This window comes from Parus major, chromosome 3, assembly GCF_001522545.3.
Source record: "Parus major isolate Abel chromosome 3, Parus_major1.1, whole genome shotgun sequence".
Classification (NCBI taxonomy): domain Eukaryota; kingdom Metazoa; phylum Chordata; class Aves; order Passeriformes; family Paridae; genus Parus; species Parus major.
Genome location: NC_031770.1, coordinates 110979964 through 111001767, shown reverse-complemented (window position 1 = coordinate 111001767; position 21804 = coordinate 110979964). Strand labels below are relative to the sequence as shown.

Genomic DNA, 21804 nt, shown 5'->3' with positions numbered 1-21804 from the left:
AAGGAAGGAAACAAGGAAGGAAGGATTCAATCTTTTTATTGACCAGAAGATTATGGTTTATAATTTCAGTAAAATATAGATATATAAACCTAAAATATTCTGGTTTAAATTGTGCAGCAGATCTATTTTTTTTTTTTTTTAATTTTTGCCTGGCAGTTTGGTTTCTTTGGTTTGTTTGGAATTTTGGGGTGGGGTTTTTTTTGTTTGTTTATTTGTTTTCTAACCAATATCCCTTTCTGAGACAAACCACTCTTAATTTTCATCTTCAATAACCCATGAAATGTAGGTCAGGCATTGCCATTAGAACAATCTGACTGCATTAACTGCTTGTCAAACCATTTCAATTCCAAAGCACACGTGGAGCTTTCCCCAGCAATCATTAAAATGCCCCTTTAAGTATTTCCCCAAGAATCTCCTTTTGGTGCCTAAACCAGTTTGACAGCAGTCAGGCTGTTGGCAGCACTTGGCTGTCTCTGGTCATGCAAAAGGGCATGGAACTCATATGAAATGTAAATATATAGTGTTCAACACAGCACATGCAGGTAAAGTGTATTTACACAGAAACCAGTGGCAAAGAACAACTTTTTGACTGATCTCACGGTGACTTTTCTCATCCAAGGACTAGCCAATGTTTACTCCAAATTAATCCATGGCTTGGGAGGGTCTCCTCTGTACCACAGAAATGTTTTCCAACTGAAAACTTTAAGACCAACAGGAGCACTAATTAATCATTCCATGGGATTTCCTGGCAAAAAATTAGGAATGACACCCTGCAACTGAAACCCCTGTTCCTCATAAAAAGCTGAAGTTTGGCAGGGAGCTGGCCAGGTACTCCCAAATCCAACCCTAACGCTTTGGGAATGTCCTTCACTGCACTAATTAGCTCCAAAATAGGATGAATTCATTATCTGAATTGCAGCTCTGCTGTAGAGGCAGCTGAGAACGCTGTAACAGTGATACAGCAGAACCCACAATACACCCATTATGAACTGGGCAAAGTCCCTCTTGCAGCAATTCAAGCCCAATGCCAGACTGTCTGATAAAGTTTTATGTATAAACCCCGAGTGCTGATTTCACTGGTTTCTTTAATGATAAGCAAGAAAGGTAAAAAACCAGCAAATCAGCCTCTCACTAGTGAAGATTGTTTGTAAATGAGCCTGGCAAGGCTTGCATACATTAGAGAGATAATGGAAATAAATAAGTTATTTCTAAGAATTAACTAGCTTTTTCTCCTCTAGCAGCAAGATTACTGCGAAAACAACTCAAAAATGACATTTTTAATAGCAGCCATCAGGCTTCTGATGACACAGGAAAACAAGATGTTTGTGCCAATACAATTTGATTAAAACAGGAAGTTACAGAACTGACAAAACTATTTTACTCCTTGCACATAACCTGAGGCTACTGCTCAAGCAATGATATTTTTCACCTGGCGCTTTTATCTAAAATCCTCAATAAAATTAAGCAAAAACTGACAGATCTTGAGGTCTCCTGAACTGATTTCTCAGATTTGTGGGGAGACACTGTATTACAGATATTCCTGCAGTTAGAACACATTTAGTCTGCTTTGGTATCATAATTAGAAGTTGATAGCCATGGAGAAAGGACAGCCCACCATCTCATGGCTTCTCCAAACAGGCCTCTTTACACAAATAAATCCCTCCTTTGATCTCTAATTAAAAAAATAATAAAAAAGAGAAATTAAATTATCCCCTCTTTCAAAACAAAGCTTCAACAAGAGCTTGTTTGTTAAAAAAGCCCAAAAGCCCCCAACCCTTTTGCTGGCTGATGTTGGACACAAAGAGGGTTTTCCCTGAAAGGAGGCAGAACAAAAGTGGGCTCCCATTCCTGTGGCACCGTGGCCACAATGCCTCAGACAGGTGCTGAACAGGAATTGCAGTCTGCTCCCTGGATTTCTTTAGAAATGGAGCAGCAGAACTAATTCCAACAAGGCTGGAAATTCATGAAGGAGATTTCCACCCTGCTGCAGCCACATCAGGAACCCTGAGTGGGGCAAAGAGAAGCTGGGCAGAGGCTTTGATGCCAAAAAAAACTTGTTTCTGATGAATGGGAGTGAAAACTCAGTGTAAATAGAGTGGTAAAAAAAATGTATTTAAACACTGAAAAAGCCTCAGTGCAAGAACACTGTGCTATGAGGACTTGTTTTACTCAGACACTGTGTTGTGCCATTTAGATTTTTACTTGGCTATTTGATGTCCACATCTGTTAGGGATAAATAATTTCACAAGTCATACTAAATGGTTCATTAAATGGCAGCAATGAGAAAAATGAAGGTTTGTGTGTCAAGAGGTTACAGGAGCAGGGATTTTGTTTTACTTAAGCAGTGAATTCAACTTTGTTTTCAAATCTCTGCAAGGAAAACGTGTTGTTTTTTTTTATTTCCACACTTCATTCCACCTGCAAGTCACCCTGTCTTTTTCTTTCCACATGCATTTAAATCCCAGGGATGTGAAATTTAAACACCACCTAAAAACTTTGCTAAAAAAGGGTGGGGAAGCCAAGACAACAAAACATAACCAGAGCACCTACAAAAAAAGTAAGAGGACAAAGTGATGCCACAAATCTGTTTCTTCTCAGATTATTTCTTTCTACCAATAAGTATCTCAGTTGCTCCTGGATAACAACTAAACAGAAATAAAAGAAGAAATTTCAAATATATAGACCTCATATTTAACAATTTGGGTTTCTTCATTTAGACTGTACAGATCTTCATCCAAGTGCCATCATGATGCACTCCTTTTTCCCCCAAAATAAGACAAAATGAGTCCTGGGCAGTTCAGAAAATGATTTAACTGCTCATTTCACATGAGCACCATCCCTGAAGTCTCCTCACCTGTTCCTCAGACTGTAACTGGGATAATCCTCTGCTGACAAAAGTAGAATATCTTAACAATTAAATGAGACAATTAGGAAAAGGTGATAGTCTTGATCAAGATCTTCAGAGCTAAGCATACCAGTATGCAAAATCAGCTGCGTGCAGAAATAACCCAAATTAAATTAGCCCCAAGGTTGTGTGTGAAGCTGTGCTTACACTAACCCATAAAATACACACTGCTTTTCATTTTATTTTTAATGTTCCTTAGTCCTTAGGCCATTGCAGGTCAGCAGAAGACAGGGAACGTATTTAGTCTGCAGAGATACTAATGCCTTACATCCAGCTCATTTTCCAAAGACAATTATGGTTAACATCAAACCCAGAAAATGAGGCAAAAAGCACAGAATTTCGATTTCATTTAATGAGACTTTTCTCCCCCTTTCCTCTCTTTTATTTCACTTTAAAAAAAAGAAAATTAAAAAAAAAAACCAACTTACTTTAAGTAACCAAGTGAGCACAGAATCACGATATGGAACAAATTTGTTCTTGTTCTTGCCAGCAGCCTGATCTGCCAGGGCAGAAATAACCAGCCCCAGAGTTGTGAGGGATCTGCCCAGAGAACACAAACAGTCATTAAAAGGGGTAAATATTCATAAGTCAAATGCATATTTAGACAGTGGCTTTCTCTCTGAAAACATGCTCTGATGAAAAAACTCCTAGTTTAATTTTAATCATGCTTTCTTCACAAAAGCTCCACTCCTGTTTTTTTCAGTATGTTTTCAGTCTTAAAGAATCAGGTCTTCACAATGAAATTCGTGGCAGTTACAGGAACAGAACTGATTTTTGAAAAGATGAGGATCTTACTCCCATATCTCAGAGTGCTGCATGTCAGAAGGAGAAATAGAGAGAAGGAAAGGAGAAAGATAGACTACAAGCTTTGTAGAGAGAAGGAAAGGAGAAAATTGACTACAGGAGCTTCATCCTGTTTTACAAGTAGGCTGTATTTAGCAGAAAATGGTGATTAAAAAAAGGAAAATAAATCATCTCAAAGTCTTACTTGTTAATGTTGCTGCCTTCTTTCAGCCTGTCTCCTGCAGCACCAGTTTTAGTTGCCCTTTCACTACCAGCCAAGTCCACCAGGCTGAGCTTGCCCACCTTCTCACCTGATGTCTGGGGAAGGAACCAGAGAACAGCCTCTGTTAGGTCACTTCAATCAAGTTACATTGTTTGATGTATTTTACAATAGGAATCAAACTTCACTTTTGGTGTAAACTCTTGTTCTCTTTGAGAACAGCTGGATTTGAGCAGTGTCCAGTGCCGAGTCACTACCTGCTGCTTCAGAAACAACAGTCAAGTCATGGATGGTGTGAAGTCAGGTACTCTGATACCTTCAAACATCTCAGAAATCTCCAGAGATGTACACAGGGCACACTAATGAAGAGCTGAACCATGAAAAATTGCAGAGTTATGCCAAAGGAGTGACAAGCAGAGACATGAGGTTCACAATCCCATCCTGAAAACAGCCTCCTAGAATCCTCGGATTTTATAGCAGGGTTTCCTCTGTTTTTCATTCACCAGGAATGAAACCTGGCAAGAAGCACATTACAATTTACATAAATTATCAGAATTGAAAAGTCTCCTTTATCCTTATCAGCCTCCTGGAACACGATCCCAGCAATGTATTTAAACTTATAATGCAGATTTTGTTACAAACCCTTTCATCTCATTTGACCCAAAATGACATTCTGAAGCACCCCATGGGTTCCCTAAATCAATTTGAAACAGAAGAGCCAACTGTCTTTGAGAACATCTTGCTCACATCATGTTCTTCTGTAGCACCTGCACCTTCAGCACTTCAGGATCCCAAATGCAAAATTTACGTTCCCGTAAATGAAGGGGATAATCAGAATCAATAAACTTTCAAAAATGTCACCCTAAACCTATCAAAATATGATGTTATCATGGAATGTGCCACTTCCAGGACTGAAAGGACCAGCAGATAGGAGAACAGGGATTTTTGTGGCAGAAATTCACACTGGAAGGTGCAGAGAAGATGGACAGGCACAACCACTCTGCATCCAGGCTGAGCAGGACCACACAAAAACCAGGTATGAAAAGCATGCAGAGGAGCCACAGCAAAACTGGAATGACAAATTATGGAAAAATAATAATTAAAAAAAAAAAATCAGCACAGTATGATGCTGATTTGAAGTGGAAAGGGAAAAAAAATCCAAATGAAGAATGAGGAAAATTGTGTGGATAAGAAGAAATTAGAATTCCACTCTGTGCTTAGGTGGAAACGGAGAAATTAGAAGGAAAAAAAGCCCAAATTCTCATTATGTTTTCCAATATATTCATTATTTAGGCTCAGATTTGCTCTGTGGACACTCAAAATTTCTCCAAACCTTTGAAAATGTTGAAGAATTGTTCAAGCACTGAATCTATCAATAAAGTTTAAAGACACTTCCTTCAATTCCAGTTTATCACCATTTTCTGTGAGGGACTAAATAATATTGACCTAATGTAATTCATGCACCCATTCAAGGCATGTTTATGTATAAGGGAACATAAATTAAAATATCTGCAGCTTTAAATGTTTTTTCAATATTTAATAGATACACATAAAAGCATTAATGGTGCACAATGCAAAATATTTAAAATTAGTATTTTTTTTCAATTTAGAAAGTTGATAGTTCATACAAATGTGCATTAATTTATAATTAAATTAAATTGATAAATAAAATAAACTTATGAATGTGACTTAAATAGAAATTAATATTAATTATTATTTTAATAATGATTATAAATTAAAATAAATTAAATCAATAATAAATTAATTAAATTAATTAAATTTTGTCGTTTATACAAACGTGCATTAAATAACCATGTGAAGGAAATCACCAGAGATGCACTCAGGTGTATTTCTATTTTTCACCTATTTTATCTCTAGCCTGTACTACAAACTGCTGCTTCCAAATAAATGTGGGGGTTTTTTTTTCCTGTGAAATACATTAAAGCAAGAGACACATCCCAGCTTGACATTTGGACCTTGCAACTGGATTTTCTTACCCCTGATTGCACATCATAGAGGGTGTGGGTGAGGATGATCTTGAAGACTGCGTGGGACCGACTGCTCTCCTCATTCATGTTGGTGGCAGCCACTGTCCGAGATTTGTTGCCCTCAGACATCAAGGACTCAATGTCCTAAATACAATTTTCACAGCCATGAGCATATCTGCATTAACATCCTTATTAATTACCTCCAAAAATCATCTCATCTTGGTCAAATACAGCGTTTTCCCACTATACCTCCCGTTTGTTTATTCAGAAAAATGTGAGGAAAAAATAAAAGCGATCCCCCCCACCCTTGAAAGGCTAAAAACTCCACAGTGTCACGACTTTACCCACTCCTCAACCTACATATTAAGTTATCAACAAAAATAATGCACCTGGCTGCAAACAGCAACACTCAAAAGCAGGGAAAGAAGTGAGGAAACAGAAATTTGTGTTTGAACCCTGACACATTTTAGCCTCAGTTGTCCTGGTCTGAGACTCTGGAATATTGACAGAAGGCTGAGAGGTTTATAAAACAGGTCATTATAGTCCTCCAAATTTTAAGAGCTTATTAAGTGCTTTGATCTGTTGTGATGCTTGAGAAAGGTCCAGCTCCCCTGCTCTGGGTTTTCACAGCAATTGTGTAGAACAGTTAAAACCTCAGAAGATTTAATAAAACTTCTATTTCTGCAGCTCTAGCTGGGTGATGCTGAAACAACTCAAACAGTCAAACAAAGGACCACCACAGACCACTGACTCCAAATTCTGGATGACACAAAGCTGCTGGGCAACATGGAAATGCAAAGCATGAAATGTGTCCTGTCTTAGCAGAAACCACCGAGATGGGGTGGGTGAACTGTTTTCATGTCTTGGTGAAGCTGACAGATTCCATCCTGTATTTATCCATTTTACCCAAAGTTAATGCTCCTTTTAAAAAACAGGGCATTTGGTGAATGCACATATAAACACTTAATATCCTGCAAGCCAGTTTCATGTGATGCTCTCAAGTATTTGCTTGGTAAACAACCATTACTTCATAATTCCAGCAGGGGCTACTGGGAAGGGAAATTATTGAGTAGAGCATGACAGGCAAAAAGTGACACAGTGGGGCACTGAGAGCCCGTCCTCTGCTTAATCCTGGGCCTGTAATTAATCACAGAACACTTTCTCATGACAGTGTGCACTCATCTTAAGGCTGAGAGGAAGTCTGTTCCATTCAACACTTGAATTACTTCCAGAATTATTGAGCAGCACAAGACAAAGGGAGTTTCTGCTCTCAGCCCTGCTCTCCCCAGGGATCACAACACAACAATCTACAGCTCTCTTGCTCTAAGGGTACTGATAAGGAGCATTTCAATAATTCTGTCCAGTTTAAGGGACAGCACCTGGTGTTTAGGATGTCAAGATAAGCCCTTCATAAAGTTGATCCTTACCTTGTAGCTAGCAACAGCTAGTTTGGATAGGCCATCTACGTAAGGGCCATAAACACTGTGTTCTCTAACCTTTAATGACTGACGGCTTCTGGTTGGGGGAGAAAAAAGGGATTTATAAGCACATGACTGACTTAAGACAACATTTACACAAAGTCCATTTCTCACTGACACATCTCAAACAGGATGGCCTCACAAATACCCACTGAAGCACAGAGCAAGGGCCAGAATGCAAACAGTGAAAGCTTTATAACACATAAAAAGCTGACACAGACAGTGTTGTCACTTCACAAACGGTAAATTTAAATTTACTCCAGCTTTTAGTCTTGCTACGTTATTTTGATTTATAATGAGGAGATGATGAAATCAGGAAGCAGCAAAAGCCATCCTAGGCAAATGTTTTAGATGGGATCCATTAAGGAAAACTGGTTATGGAAAGGAAGGGTGTAGGACAAATACTACAGTGCCATTCACACACAAATTCCATACCCTTTGGGGTCAAGGAGATCTCTGACTTTCTCATTGTAGATTTCCATGTAGGACACTTCCACTTTGAAACTCTGCTCTTCATTTTCTTCTTTCTGTGCTCTTTCAAAGAGTCCACTGCAAAGTCTAGGGATTAATCCAGGCTGATCAGCAGTACCCATCATGGTGTAGGATTTTCCAGACCCTGTTGTGAGGGAAGCTGTGCTTAGAGAACATGCAACAAACGTTCCTGCTGTGCAGAATATTGATAGGAAATAAAAGAGGTTCATTTTTTTTATTTTTTTTCATTTCAGTGAAAGATATTTGCTCAGTTTTCTGCCTTAAAGTAATCCAAATGCCACTGAGCTAAAGATTATTTTAATTAGAAGGAAAAGGAAAACAAGAAAATTGGTTCAGAGTGCTGGAGAACTTTTAGGTAGATACAGGATTACTGTAGATGACAAGCCACTAACACTCACAATTACTAAACTCCTCAAATTACTCTTTAAATATTACATGAATATAACAATTCAAGATTACTTCAACTGCAGAGGCAGAAAATCTGAGCAATGCTCTGAGCTCAAGGACAACCACGGTCATGCCAAAGATTATAACACAAAGTGTGAGAAATAAGGGCAGCCAGCAGCAACAAAACCTTCCTTCTCATCCTGCCCACCTCATATCTGATGTTACAAAAGAGGAACAACATTTCTTATCTGTGCTGGAAGGTTAATTCTCCTCAAGCAATGTCACAAGAGCCGTGGAAAGCACCTCCAGCCAGAACACAACACCTCTGGAGGGAACACTTCTCCCTCACTCCTGGACTCACCTGTCTGCCCATAGGCAAAGATACAAGCGTTGTAGCCTTCAAAGGCATTCTGAAGAATATTCTCTCCAAGGCACTTGAAAACAACATCTTGACCTAGAAAATAGAACACACAAGCCAACATTGTAACACAGAGAGAGCTTTTTGTCCCCTGATTTGGATTCTTTGAAAATTAGGTAAAAGCTGTGAGGGTTTTCCTGCTGCTGCCGCTGCTAAAACACATCCAGTAATCCAGGTTTTCTCCATGGAAAGGAGCAGAGGATGTGCTCCAGATTTATGCTGCTGTAAAAATCAGGGGCTGGGATTATTGTGGGTATATCTGGATGTGCTTAAAGCAACATCCTATCAAGAAGGTTCATACTCAGAAGTTTTATCAGCAGAGAATCTACGACCAACTGCAGAATTTAATCTGCTGGGGGATGACACCTCCTCAAAATATACTCAAGATGTATATTTTAATGACAGTCAGTTGATTTTGATCCAAAGGAATCAGCAGAGCACTGGAAAATTCTACTGTGTAAGACATTGGGTACAAGGAGATTTTTGCAGAGAAGGAATCACAAGAATATTCACAGGGTATTTTGCCACTGGCAAAAAGTAAGGTGCATCACTTCTTTTGTAATTAACTTTGAGCTTTCTGGATCATTTTCCAAGCAGAAGAAAAAAGGCTTAAAATATCTGGGTAGTAACGACTTGAACAAAACCTATTTTCAGAATTAATTTTACAACCAGGAAAACTCAAGCCTCAACACGGCATGACAGAACTTGATAGACTGAAAAGTCCTCTCAAATAATTTTCCTTTAAGCTCTTCCTTTCTCTCACCAAAGTTCCTATCTTTACAGCCAAATCCATGCTAAATTCCCCATCAAAAGCAGCAAGAGCTGTGCCAGGCTCAGCTGGGGTAACAATTCCACTGTATAACAGACCAAAATATCAGTTATATAGGCACCAGTGTTAGTTTGAGGAACAAAGTATGTAATATTCTTATGTAGTTTGTATGGCTGAAAGCTTTTCATGTTTTTCTCAGTGGCTTGATAAGTTGTTATTCAATAGTTATTTGTTAAAGAAATTAAAATTAATATGTGTACATGTCTTTGATTTTTCTGAAATTTTTATAAGATCACTGTTAACAAGTCCAACTCATCCCAAATTTTAAAGGGTAACAGCTCTGAAAGGAATAAATTACAGGACAATTCCAAATACATTTCATATTTTACCATAACTATATGCCAAAATGCATTATAATAATACACAGAAAACTTCTAATTGAATACATTACACATTCTCACTAAAGCATCTGAAGTCACATTCACTTAAATGAAGTCAGGCTTTTAATGTTCCTTTATTAGGTTTTACTATGATGCCAAACTCCCATCAGCACTGAAAAACATGAAGTCACATGTAACAGCGTTCCTCAAAATAAATAAATGAATTTGACACATTTAAAATGATGGAGTTGGAGCAGTACTTTAAAAAAACCTACAAATGGGAGTCAAACATCGTTGTGCTGAGTTTCTCAACTCTCTGCAGTGCAAAGGGCTGTCAGTGCCCATTGCTATTGTCATCTTTAGAGAAAAGAAACTGGAATGATTGAAGATTTCCCTTTTCCTTTTGACAGCAGCCAGTCATAGAGGGGACAGCACTTTGTGCCATATGGCTGATGCCCTGCAGCCAAGGGCTGTATTTTAATCAGATCATTCCCACTTGGAGACAACCAAGCCACAGTAAATATTATTACCTGCATATTTTTCTTTGACAGATTCATCCATAGACCAAAAGCAGTGATCATATGCAAACACCTGCAGGGGAACAAGCAGGACACCTTACAACAGCTGCTGCCAAATCCAACACGTTATTCACATCCTGAACTCAACACACATTCCCACTGAATTCCTCATTTTCTAGGAGTTTGAAGCCTAAACAAACACTTCATTTTCCTCTGTGCTTTTATTTGTTTCTATTTGTTCCTTTTTGTGCCAACCCAACTCCCCTCTCTCCATGTGCCAACCCAGTGGATGTCAAGGACCTCTCTATTTCTCCCTCCAAACCCATCCTTGCAATTCATTTTTCACCAGAGTTTCTCTTTTGCAAACTGACAGATGTCCTCTAGCTCTTTCTGCCTCCCATCTCCCTGTGCCTCTTGTCTGCATAAATTAAAAACAAGCCTTGGGGTAGGAAGCTCTTCCCATACAAGAGAAGTAAGTATTTATTTAAATTCCATGATAAACCAAAGCAGGCATCAAAGTCTAATATTTGCAAAGAATAATAGAAAGCAAACCAGCTTTATCATTAAAAGAGCAGAACTATAATATTTTTAATAGAAAACTTTCAATTTTGCCATAAATCCATTGAAAGCTCCACAGGCACCTTCTGTCCTGAAAGATGACCTGAAATAATACAATGCGTATTTTAGGATGTTTGCAAAAACAGCTACCCTGGGTATGTATCTGCAAGGAAAAATATTAATTAGGCTAATGTCTGACCTACATTCACACACACAAAATTTATTCTGTAGGATGTAGGAAAGGGGAAGTGGGGCTCTCTGGCTGTGGATTTCCCCTCTAAGCTTAATGGAAGCTGCTTTTTCCCCTTTGGATGTCCTGCATTGTAATGCTGCTGACTACCAACATTTATCAAAATGCTTAACATAGCAAAATCCTTGAAATTTAAATAACTTATCTTCAAAAATACATTGTTTCCCCCCTACTGTGCTGATGTACCAGCATCAACAGATAAAGTAGTTATTTTATAACCTCTGAGGAAACAACAACTTGTGTATTAAAAATTAAGGTGCTCCTTTTTTTTTTTTTGCATTTGAATTCATTTTACAGATAAACATATTATTAAAACATCCCAAGCCTTCAGAACATTTAGTAAACCACCACTGGCTGTATGAGCACATCCATGGAGCTGAACCCTGATATTCCAGGGCAGAGTCTTCAGAACAAGTGCAAAGTCACGGGACCATAAAAAACAAAATGAGTTTGCTTTAACACAAATACCAGAAAACGCTTTTAAAAAGCCCACAAAGAACAAATATCCTCCATTCAGAGGCTGCAGTGCTGAGTGTGGATGTTCTCATTTGTTCCTCTGACTCATTTCTTGGCACAGGCTGCACAGAGCATTTCTGCAGCAAGGAGATGCTTCGAGTTTCTTACTCAGCAGCTGATCAGCGACAGAGCTCTGCAAAATGCTTTTAATATCTGGATAACCCAAGAGTGAGCAAGGGATAGAACAACTCTCACACACTGGTAGAAGCCCTTACCTTTGGGTGAGTCCTGCTGTTCCCCAATGCATCAGGAATGGAAAGGATTTGGTACAAGGTCAGGGGAAGAGAAAAGAAAGACAAAAGAAGAACAAGGACCGTTAGTTGTAGTGATTTTAGCTTAATTGTGCTATCATTAATCATTGGAATGCACTGTATTTAAAAAGTTAATTTCTTTCTTCAAAGTTCTCCTTGCTTACAGATTCTAAGTAATTTTATAAACACTTTTAGGGGCAAGATTTCAGGTGCTGCTCAGAATTGATTTAAAATTCAAAGCCCATGATTTTCCTCAAGCTGTACCTCTTCCTCATTCTCTCACAGGTTTATTTTTCTTGTGACACCTCTCTCTCTTTCTGGGTGTCACTGCCTCTTAAAAACAAAGCACCCAAGCAACATAAAAATTTCCAAAACCACTTGAACAGGAACTTCAGGAGTGTTATTCAAGAGGAAATTTCAGAGTCCAGCCCCTGGGCTGGCCCAACCCAGCTCTCTCCGGTTGCTGGGACAGCAGAGCAAACATTTGCCTCCCCAAAAGAATGAGCAGAGAACAGCAATTCCTCTACTCTGTTATGTGCAGAATTTAAAAGTTTGGGGTTTTTTTGTTTGTTTGTTTTTAAGCAAGTACAAAATTACTGGAGTGACCTTTAAAACACCAGCATGGCCTCAGTTGATGACTGCAGGTTATGCAGCCTCCCCACATCAGAGGAAAAGCAGTAAATACACAACAACCCACTGATATTCCCCTTGTCCTGGACCTTCCAGATGACATTAGGAAACTCTTGACATCAGCAACGAGTAAAGTCTTGTGACAAGCAACACTGATTTCTTTTGAGCAGAGCAGAGGAAAGACATGGGAGCCATCCAGGATTACCCTCACAGCTCCTGCTGCTCACAGGGCTGGAGAAGCGAGTTTAAAAATAGCAATTTCTGAGCACTGTCTCTCAAAAACTATTATTTATTACGCAAATCCATCACCTCTTTTTACCCGTGCCTGGATCTGCTCTGTCTATCTGTTTGACAGAACAGGAATGACAGGCACTTGGGAGAGAGCAGGATGATTATTTAAGTCAAAGTCACCCCGTGTCACGGGGTCATCCGAGTCAGCAATGACAACACAACCCCTCTGCCATCTGGGTTAGATGAAATAAAGGCTCTCCCAAGGTTGGCAGTGAGTTTGGTGTGGACTCTAAGCTGTTGCTCCTGGGTGGATTTTACTGAGGGAATCTCCTTCACTGGGGCTTTGATCCAGACACAGGAGAGTCCAGAGAGCCCCTCTGGATCCTTCTCAGAGAGACACAGGAGCATCTTCATGGCTCTCTGTGCTCTGAAATGCTCATGGAGCTCTTTGCTGCAGGACCTCACTGAAAACTGCTTTTAGGGAAGCTCTGCTTATATATTTAATTACTATTCCTACAAGAACTTTCTCCTTGTAAAACAAAGGGAACAGCAAGCCTGGATTCATGAGTTTAGCACTCAGAGATGTGACACTGCCCTGCTCACATTCCCCAGCCCAATTCCAAGACAGGATTATATTGCAACAACCCAGCTGATCTGCCCAGCCCTCGATATAGGGCATATTATTGAGTATTTGGGTTAAAGCAGCCATAAGGATATAAACTGAGAAGTTCTACCACAGATACAATTTAAGAGGATGGATTACACGGGGCTATGTATCATCAAGCTTAACTTAAGACCTTTAGTCTGAACTAAGTATCTCATTTTCTGAAGGGCTGCACAAACACACAAACCCAGGTCTTGGGTCTTGTTTAATCCAAACGTGAGGGAACAGAAGCCCCACAAAACCCAGCGTGCAGCATTTGGGATACAGCACAGCTATACACAGGGCTGCAGCTGGTTTGATGTACTTTTGACCACGAAGAGAATAAATGGAACAAATGTTTCCCCAAGGAAAGCATTAAGGGTGCAGCCTGCATCACACAGCATTGTGCTGTGCACATATGAGCCCATTAATGCTGCAGCTGCGTGCTGGGCCCAGAAACCCATGAAAAGATTTTTAGCCTGATTCAAAATCCCTTGGGAAATGAATAGATGGGGAAATAGAGCACCCCCAGCAGCCTGGCTGGCTGCAAGGACACACTGGGAGTGCTGGGTGTTCACACCCAAGCGCTCCCGTCCATCCCAGAGGTGAGGAAAAGGTGAATACCAAAAACAGCATCACCCACCAAGCATGGAAGGATCTCCTACAACAAAACCCACACGTCAGGAACATGTGCAAAGAACAAGGAGGTGACTTTCTCCCTCTATTCTGCTCTTGTCAGACCCCACCTGGAATGCTGCACACAGTTCTGGTGTCCCCAGCATGGGAAGGACATGGAACTGGTGGAGCAAATCCAGAGGAGACCACGAGGTTCGTAAGAGAACTGGAGCACCTCCCCTGAGGAGACAGGCTGGGGAATTTTGGGCTGCTCAGCCTGGAAAAGGTTGTGTGGAGACCTCACAGCACCTTCCAGTGTCTGAAGGGTGACAGGGGAGCTGGAGAGGGACTGTTCATCAGGAACTGGAGTGACAGGACAAGGGAGAATGGGTTCAGAGTGGAAGAGGAGAAATTTAGGTTAGATATGTGGAAGGAATAATTCCCCATGAGTGCAGGGAAGCCCTGGCACAGAGAAGCTTCCAGGGATGAAGCAGCCACAGCTGCCTTGGGCAACCTGTGCCAGGGCCTCCCCACCCTCACAGCCAGCAGATCCTTCCCAATATCCCATCTGGGAGTGGGAAACCATTCCCTGTGTCCTGTCCCTCCGTCCCCAGCTCCCTCTCCATCCCCAAGGATGCTGCCATTCCAAGGCAGCTCCTTGTCTCACAGCCAGAAATTCACATCTGTCTCGGACAAAGCAGAAGCATCCAAGGCAGGGAGGGAAAACTTATCTTTTAGCCACTGAAGGATGTGATTGAGATGCTTCCAGCTACTTGTTTTCACTTGTAACCAGTCTGACAGGAATTTGCCAGCTCCCTTCTTTTATCTCTTCTCAGCTCCGTGTCAAACAGAAGTTAGGGGAATCTAATGTATCTAATTTAATTCTAAAATTAAAGGAGGAAGACTACTCTGAAACAACATCCTACATTTAACAGCATTTTATTTGTTGCAGGAAATTGCAATGAGATGATCTTTAAGGCCTTTTCCAACTCAAATCATTCTGTGATTTCATGAATATATCTGCTGTTTTGAGATTGAACGAAGATGCGGAGCTCTGGTAATAATTTCTATTTAAGTACAATTGTTACACAATGTAAATGTGTCCTGATCAAGCTTCTTAATGAGGACATACTTGCTTGTCTGTGAACATTCTGGTGGTTCCACAGATCTCAAGCACAATGGAAAAACATGAATAAAATCAGAGCAGGTCCCAGCTGAGACCATCAGTGTATGTGCAATACCACGACTCCTTCTGTTTTTTTAACAGAATAATTAAATTACATACTCCATCAATTACATATTCAAACACAATAAACTGTTCAACCACAGTTATCAGTGGCATTTTAGTAACACTTTCTCCATGTTCACAAGGGGATGGAAGGTTCAGTAGGCTTTGGTGTATTTCAGAATATGCAAATGTTGAGGGGGCAAACACCCCAGCAAAGGAGCAGAGGTGAAGGCTGGCTGGGGAGAGGAGAGCTCAGCCCTTATCTCTTCTGTCTGGATGACCCCACAGCTCTGAGATAGCAGCCAGCTGGCAAATCAGCACATGCTCTAAATCAGTCACAGCACATCTCGCTTCTTGTCTAAACCAGAAACAGGCAGATGGGGCAAAGGGAGGAGAAAGGTGGGAGGTGGCAAGGCAGGAAGCAGGGGAAAGAGCTCCAGGAGCTCTAGACAGGAGCTGACATGCCAGCCATGGGTTTTCTTCTCCGTATTTTTTTGAAAATGAACATTTCCTGTGGCAACAGCAACTGCAACAACATCCAGACTGTACACCTGAGTGATACTGCCAAGAGGCACAAGGCTATGCTGGATTTATGGAATTGAAACATAACATTTTGTCATTGTCAGAAGCTTCTGGACTGGCAAAATATAATACAAGCTTGAGGGTTAGAAAAAAGAAAGGAGGAGGCAACAATTCCAACTATGAATCAGGAAAGTCTCAGCAAATCTCTCCAGAAATTCTTATTTGCTTTCCACTTTCAATCTTCCATAAGCATTGCAAAAACAACCATATCAAATTCCAGTGTAATCAGTGCTACTTTATGCCCTTCAGCAGAAACTGTCCAGCATAAGCTCTAGAAAGCAACTAAAAATGCCACTAGAAAAAGAAACTGATGGGGAAACGCTCCTTGGTGTTTACAAGTGAAAAGGTGTCAGTGTCTCCCAGAGATTACTCTGTAAGGCCACATCTTTATGTTCCCAGCTGGCTTAAAAAAGTATTATTATTATTAAAAATCAAGCTTATATGATGTGTAACAGTAATTTACTTTTTGGATCCAGTCATTCTGGGATTTTATTAATCAGTTGTTGCAGACAAAAGCTGTACAATAACTCTCCTAGGTTCTTACAGACACAACAGCATCTTTTACCAATATTCCATGAAATCAAAGAACTAAGTGGGGCAGAGTTTGTGATCCCCTCAAATCCTTTCTTTCCTTGGTGAAGTATGGCTCAAAACAGCACTGGTATGGAAAACCCTGAAGCACAATTCCTTTTGTGGCTCCTGTTCAGTGTTTTCATGGAATCACAGAATGATTTGGGTTGGAAGGGACCTTTAAAGATCGTCCTGTTGCAATCCTGTGCCCTGTCAGTGATATCTTCCACTGGAATGAAAGGTGTTTTCCCTTGTTCTTTCTCACTCACCTGCTCTGAGCTTCCCTACTAAACACAGCAGAGCCAGGAGCACCTCAGGAACATTAAATATCCTGTTCCCAGCACTTCAGCACAGAGCTTTGCTAAGCAAACGAGGCTCTCTTCGAAGAGCAGTGGGGTAAAACATAATGGATTTCATGGACTGAAGGGTTTCTCAAGAAAACTCATCCTTCAAACAAGGCTTTCAAGTCTTGAGGGTTCCCAGGCTCCCCAGGGAATGGTGACATTCCCAAAGCTGCCAGAGCTCCAGGGGTGCTTGGAGAACACTCTCAGGGATGCCCAGGGTGGGGATGTTGGGGTGTCTATGCAGGGCCAGGGGCTGGACTGGACGAATTCCTTCCAGCTCAGGATTTTCTATCATTTTATAACCCCTGACTGTCTCTCAGAGGGCAAATATTGGGTGTAGAACAGTGGAATTCCAAAGGAAGTGCTCTCATTGCCTTGGCAATAGACACCTGCCTGGACAGGAGATGGGATTTAACAACCCACAGTCTTTTATTCTTTTATTTATTTACAATTTCCAAGCTTCCCTATCCTTCCCTGTACTATAGAACCTTCCTAGAGTGGAGAAGCTGATAAATGGTGCACAATTACTCAAGAGATCCAAAGAGATGCAAAGGAGGCACAAAAAAAAAAATAATAAAAATATATATATATAATATTATATATAATATTTATATATATAATAATGTAATATATATTATATATATTATATATAATATATATATATATCAGAAAGATCTTGGATTTGTCTGAAGTTTGGCAGCCCAGTTATCTATCTGAAGTAGATCCTTTAACTGGGAGCTTGTGTGGGTTTTGGGGTTTTTCCCTGTATGAATAATGGACTCAAAATGAAGTATTTTGAAGAGCCAGCACTGCACTGGTCAGTTTTATTGTTTTAATTTCATCTGCAGAATTTCTTTCATGGCATGAAAAAGCGCCAGCCAATGGTGAAATAAAACACAGAGAATGGATTTAATAATTCTACTAACACAGACATAACTGAAAGACAGTAGTAGGACAGCTGATAACAAAAATTAGAATTCTTTGAGAAGCTGTTTCCTTTCCTTCTGCCTTTCAGAAGAATACAACTTGCAATCCATTTTGCTGCTGTCAGGTATATACAATGAGAAGAAAAGTCAACTAAATCAAGTCTGATCACTTCAAGCTTATCCTAGGATACTTAGAAATCCATTTTCACAGAATATTTCAGACTGTAAAATGCCTAAGGTGTTTGGTTTCACAACTGCTGAACAATTTATAAATATTTTTATCCCACTTTTTACATGCAGGCCAAGTGGTACCAAAATGCTGAGGCCCACCAAACTCCAATTTATGATGATGTCCTGCTATTATTATTTTTCTTACAGTCTAATTTTTACTTCCACAGCAATACTGAGTCCTTTGGGAGAAAACCACACTGCTTTGTTTGATCAAAAGGTTGTTCTGCAATCAGAAACAGCCTCTTTAAAACAAAATCCCCAAATACATTAAAAAAAACCCCAAACAACAACCTGTGAAAGAGCGTACACAGTTCAAAGCCTAAACTTGTGTAGCTAAAAGGAACAAAGGTGACCACTGTTCCTTGGAAAATTCCTCCAGTGCTCCAGGGCATTCCAGGCGTAGTTGGCTTGGTGGTTACTTAGTTTCTACTGACAAAACTCATTTTTGCCAGCTCACTCAAACAATAAAAAATAAAAATAAAAAAACCTACAAAAAAAGAAAAAAATCCCACCAAAAACAAAACAAAAAACCACCCCAAGAACTCGGGTTGAGCAGCAGCTTTGTGGGTTTGTGTTATTTTGTACTTGGAGCTAAATTTTCTGTATTGTTGGTACAATAATCTGCTTAGTCCTGACCACATTCAAGCAGAGCATGGATCCCATAAAGCTGGTGTTATGACTAGGGGATTACAACTTTATCCTTTTGTTTGTAAATACTCAGATGTCAGGATACTATTGTGCTCTAGAGAATGTCTGGTGAACAGCCAGTCCCCAAACTTTCAGTTGCTATTGTGAATTACTGTATTTTTTAATGAAGTGGGCTGTCCCTACCTTTTTATAACCATGTGAGGGAGGGAAAAAGCCTCCTTAGGATGTGGCAGCTTTTTAATTCCTCCAGGGGATCCCAAATGGAAAATGATGGCAGGTGGAGCAGCGTGCTCAGGAAAATGTACAATATATGGTGAACTTGTTCTACACATCAACAAACTCAGCATTCACATCCAGGACAACCTTTAGCCAGGCCACTGGCATGCAGGATTAATCCACAATGATCTCCTGGGCACTATGGAAAGCCAAAGATTGGAACTGAAAGGAAATTAATCCTTGAAAGGGTATTTCAAGAACTCAGGTCCACCAAGAGTGGGTATTCCACCTTTGGTAGATCACCCAGCTATATTATTGAATCCATAAACTCATTAGAGCCTCTACCTTAAACCAGTTTGAGTCTGAGTTTGTCTGATCTTGAAAACACAAATGCAACAAACAGAATCACTTTGAAAGGGAGCTGATTTTCACATGGACTCTGCAATATTTACACAAGTACCTAAACACACATGTGTGCATCCAATATCCCCCTTGAAGAAAGAAGAATCCTAGAACAGTCTGGGTTAGATGGATCCTTAAATCTCATCCAGTTCCACCCCTGCCATGGGCAGGGACATCTTCCACTATCCCAGATTTCTGCAAGCCCTGTCCAACCTGGCCTTGGACGCTTCCAGGGATCCAGGGGCAGCCACAGCAACTTGTTCCAGGGCCTCACCACCCTCACAGGGAAGAATTTCTTCCCTAAATCTTCTTCAGTCCCTCTCTGCTTCAAACATGGAAGAGAAAAGGAGAAAAAGAGACATTTGCAAAAGAGACAAAGGGATCCACAGCCATGCAGGCCCCAGAGCAGCCCACAAGCTCTTCACCCTCACATTAATCAATCAGTGCACACTAAGGCAATTACTGCAAGGACTCTTCAACTCAGGGAAACAAATGCCTCAGCAGGAGCGTTCAGAAAATGTTGGTAATGTTTTCTATTTCTTTTAAATTGGCACTAACTCCCTCCAAGCACAAATGTGTAGAAGAGGTGTCTCTGAGTACTTGCTAATTCCCCATCTACTCTCTTACTGAATTCCCAACACCATGAGGCAGCTCTGTGCTCCTAACACCTGACAGTCGATATTTTCTGACATCCCCAGAGAACTTTCAGTCATTTATCCTCATGACTGTCCAGGCAATTTGTGTTAGACAATCATAGATGCAACTTGGGAGACACCTTCCAGCCCCGAGGCCTAAATAAGAAGTCAAATTGCTCCCTTCACTTTATTTTTTTGGTTCCACTGGTCTGCCTTGTCCTCCAGTGGAGATTACCACTTTCCTCTCTTTGGACTTGGTTCTCCAGCTTCTTTAGCACATCCACCAAGCATTAAGCAGGAAATGTCTGAAGTGGCAGCAGTTCAAAAGGGAACATCGTTGTGGCCACATTTTGTAAAGAAATCAATCTTAATGGTGCATTTTGTGCACGCTCAGGGCATTTACAAGATTGGGAATTTCACTGGGTACAGCAGCCAGTCATTTCCTGAATTTAGATGTAATTTCAGAACCTCTGGATCTCCAGCTGATGAAGAGGGCACATGCACAGTACCAAAATTTATAGTTCAGAGTCATTTTTGGTACCTCCAGAACCAGATGGCTGCTAAGCACAGTGTTATTGTCATGTGGCAAAGTCTATTCATGGCCTGTTTTGGATCCAGATCTAAGGGATTCGAGCAGTATTTAAAATACAAACACACTGGAAACCACAAATAATGTTGGTCTAATGTTGGATGGGGAGGAGGGAGAAGATAAGAGCTGTAGGCAAGAAGGGTTGGTCATTAGCATAAAAAAGTGATTTGTCTTGGCTTCACTGTTCAGTAACCAATTTCCTCACATCAGCACATCCACATTCCAGGACCACAGTGATAACCCAGAGGCTGCTGCATGAGATCTGGGTACTCTCAACCCAAACACATCCAAGGAGCCTGGCAGGTGAAAGAACAGCATAACTCATGTGAACCACGCTGCAAACAAGAATAGCAGCTTGTCAAGGCACTGCCATCTCAAAAACAGCACTTCAACAAAAGCCTGACATGCACTAGAAGCCTCAAACATGCAGCTAGCGTAAAATTAGTGTTTCTCAAAAAAGAATGATGTCATGCTGTCCTTTGCTCTTCCCAAGAGCACAGACTCTGCACCCTCCCTGATCAACCCTTTCAATGCTGTCTATATTCCTCCAAACCACTAAAGACAACATGACTGACAGCGTGGAGATAAGGAAGCAGGCAGCAATCAATATCCTTATCACCATCCCTGGAAAGATCTAGCAGATGCAGGGATGTGGTGCTTAGGGACATGTTTTAATGCTGGGCTAATAATGTCTGGACTTCATGATTTTAAAGGTCTTTTCCAACCCTAACAATTTTACAATTCTATTATTCCAATTCCTTCCCAATATCCCATCTAACTCCAGAAATCTTACTACAGGAGCAGCTGGCATGAGGAAATAAATACAAACTTTGTCCCAAAGAAAGAACTGCTTTCCAGGGTAACATTTTTGAACCAAGCTCTCTTCTGGCTGACCTAGAAAAGCAATCCTTATCCTCAGTGTACCACTCCAATCAGCTGTTTGAACTTCCCAGCACAAGGATGAGAAATAAGCTATAATTGACCTGTTTGCTGGAAAGCAAAGGGAAAATACAGCATATTAGGAAAATTACAGGCAAGCCTTCACCATGACAGCTCAGCTCCCATGTCTTTGCATCTGCCCTGCTAATGGCTCCAGACTGCTGCAAAAAATGTCAGAGTGCTCTAGGCAGAATTAAATATTTGCTTAAACCTAGAATTGCATTGAAGTGAACAGATCTGCATTGAGAACTTGTTCTGAAGACAAAATATAGCATCTTTGGAGTGAGAAGGAAAGAGAGAAATACAGATTTTTTTCATTATTTGGCAGAAAAAGCACGATTATTTCTTCCTAAATAGGTGTTCCTGATTCACTGTAGCATTCCTCTGCACCCTAAACTTCCCAAATTCATCTTTTGGCCACATGATGAACCTACCCATCTGCTTTGTCTATTCTTCTCCCTC

At 40.5% G+C, this 21804-nt stretch overlaps 1 protein-coding gene across 4 annotated transcripts in view; it reads right to left on the bottom strand.

Annotated features, from left to right (window-relative positions):
• The window catches only part of KIF13B (kinesin family member 13B), a 118585-nt gene that overhangs the window by 59485 nt on the left and 37296 nt on the right, over positions 1-21804 (bottom strand). For 2 of the 4 annotated variants that reach the window (XM_015622253.2, XM_033513126.1), the window contains exons 3-10: positions 11878-11893; positions 10351-10411; positions 8615-8707; positions 7810-7990; positions 7324-7411; positions 5906-6040; positions 3894-4006; positions 3334-3445 (exon numbers count right to left, since the gene is read on the bottom strand). In XM_015622253.2, coding sequence (XP_015477739.2) covers positions 3334-3445; positions 3894-4006; positions 5906-6040; positions 7324-7411; positions 7810-7990; positions 8615-8707; positions 10351-10411; positions 11878-11893 — 799 coding nt within the window. Of the gene's footprint in view, positions 1-3333; positions 3446-3893; positions 4007-5905; positions 6041-7323; positions 7412-7809; positions 7991-8614; positions 8708-10350; positions 10412-11877; positions 11894-21804 lie in introns of those variants that run through there. The other 2 variants (XM_033513125.1, XM_033513127.1) reach the window with 2 other exon arrangements.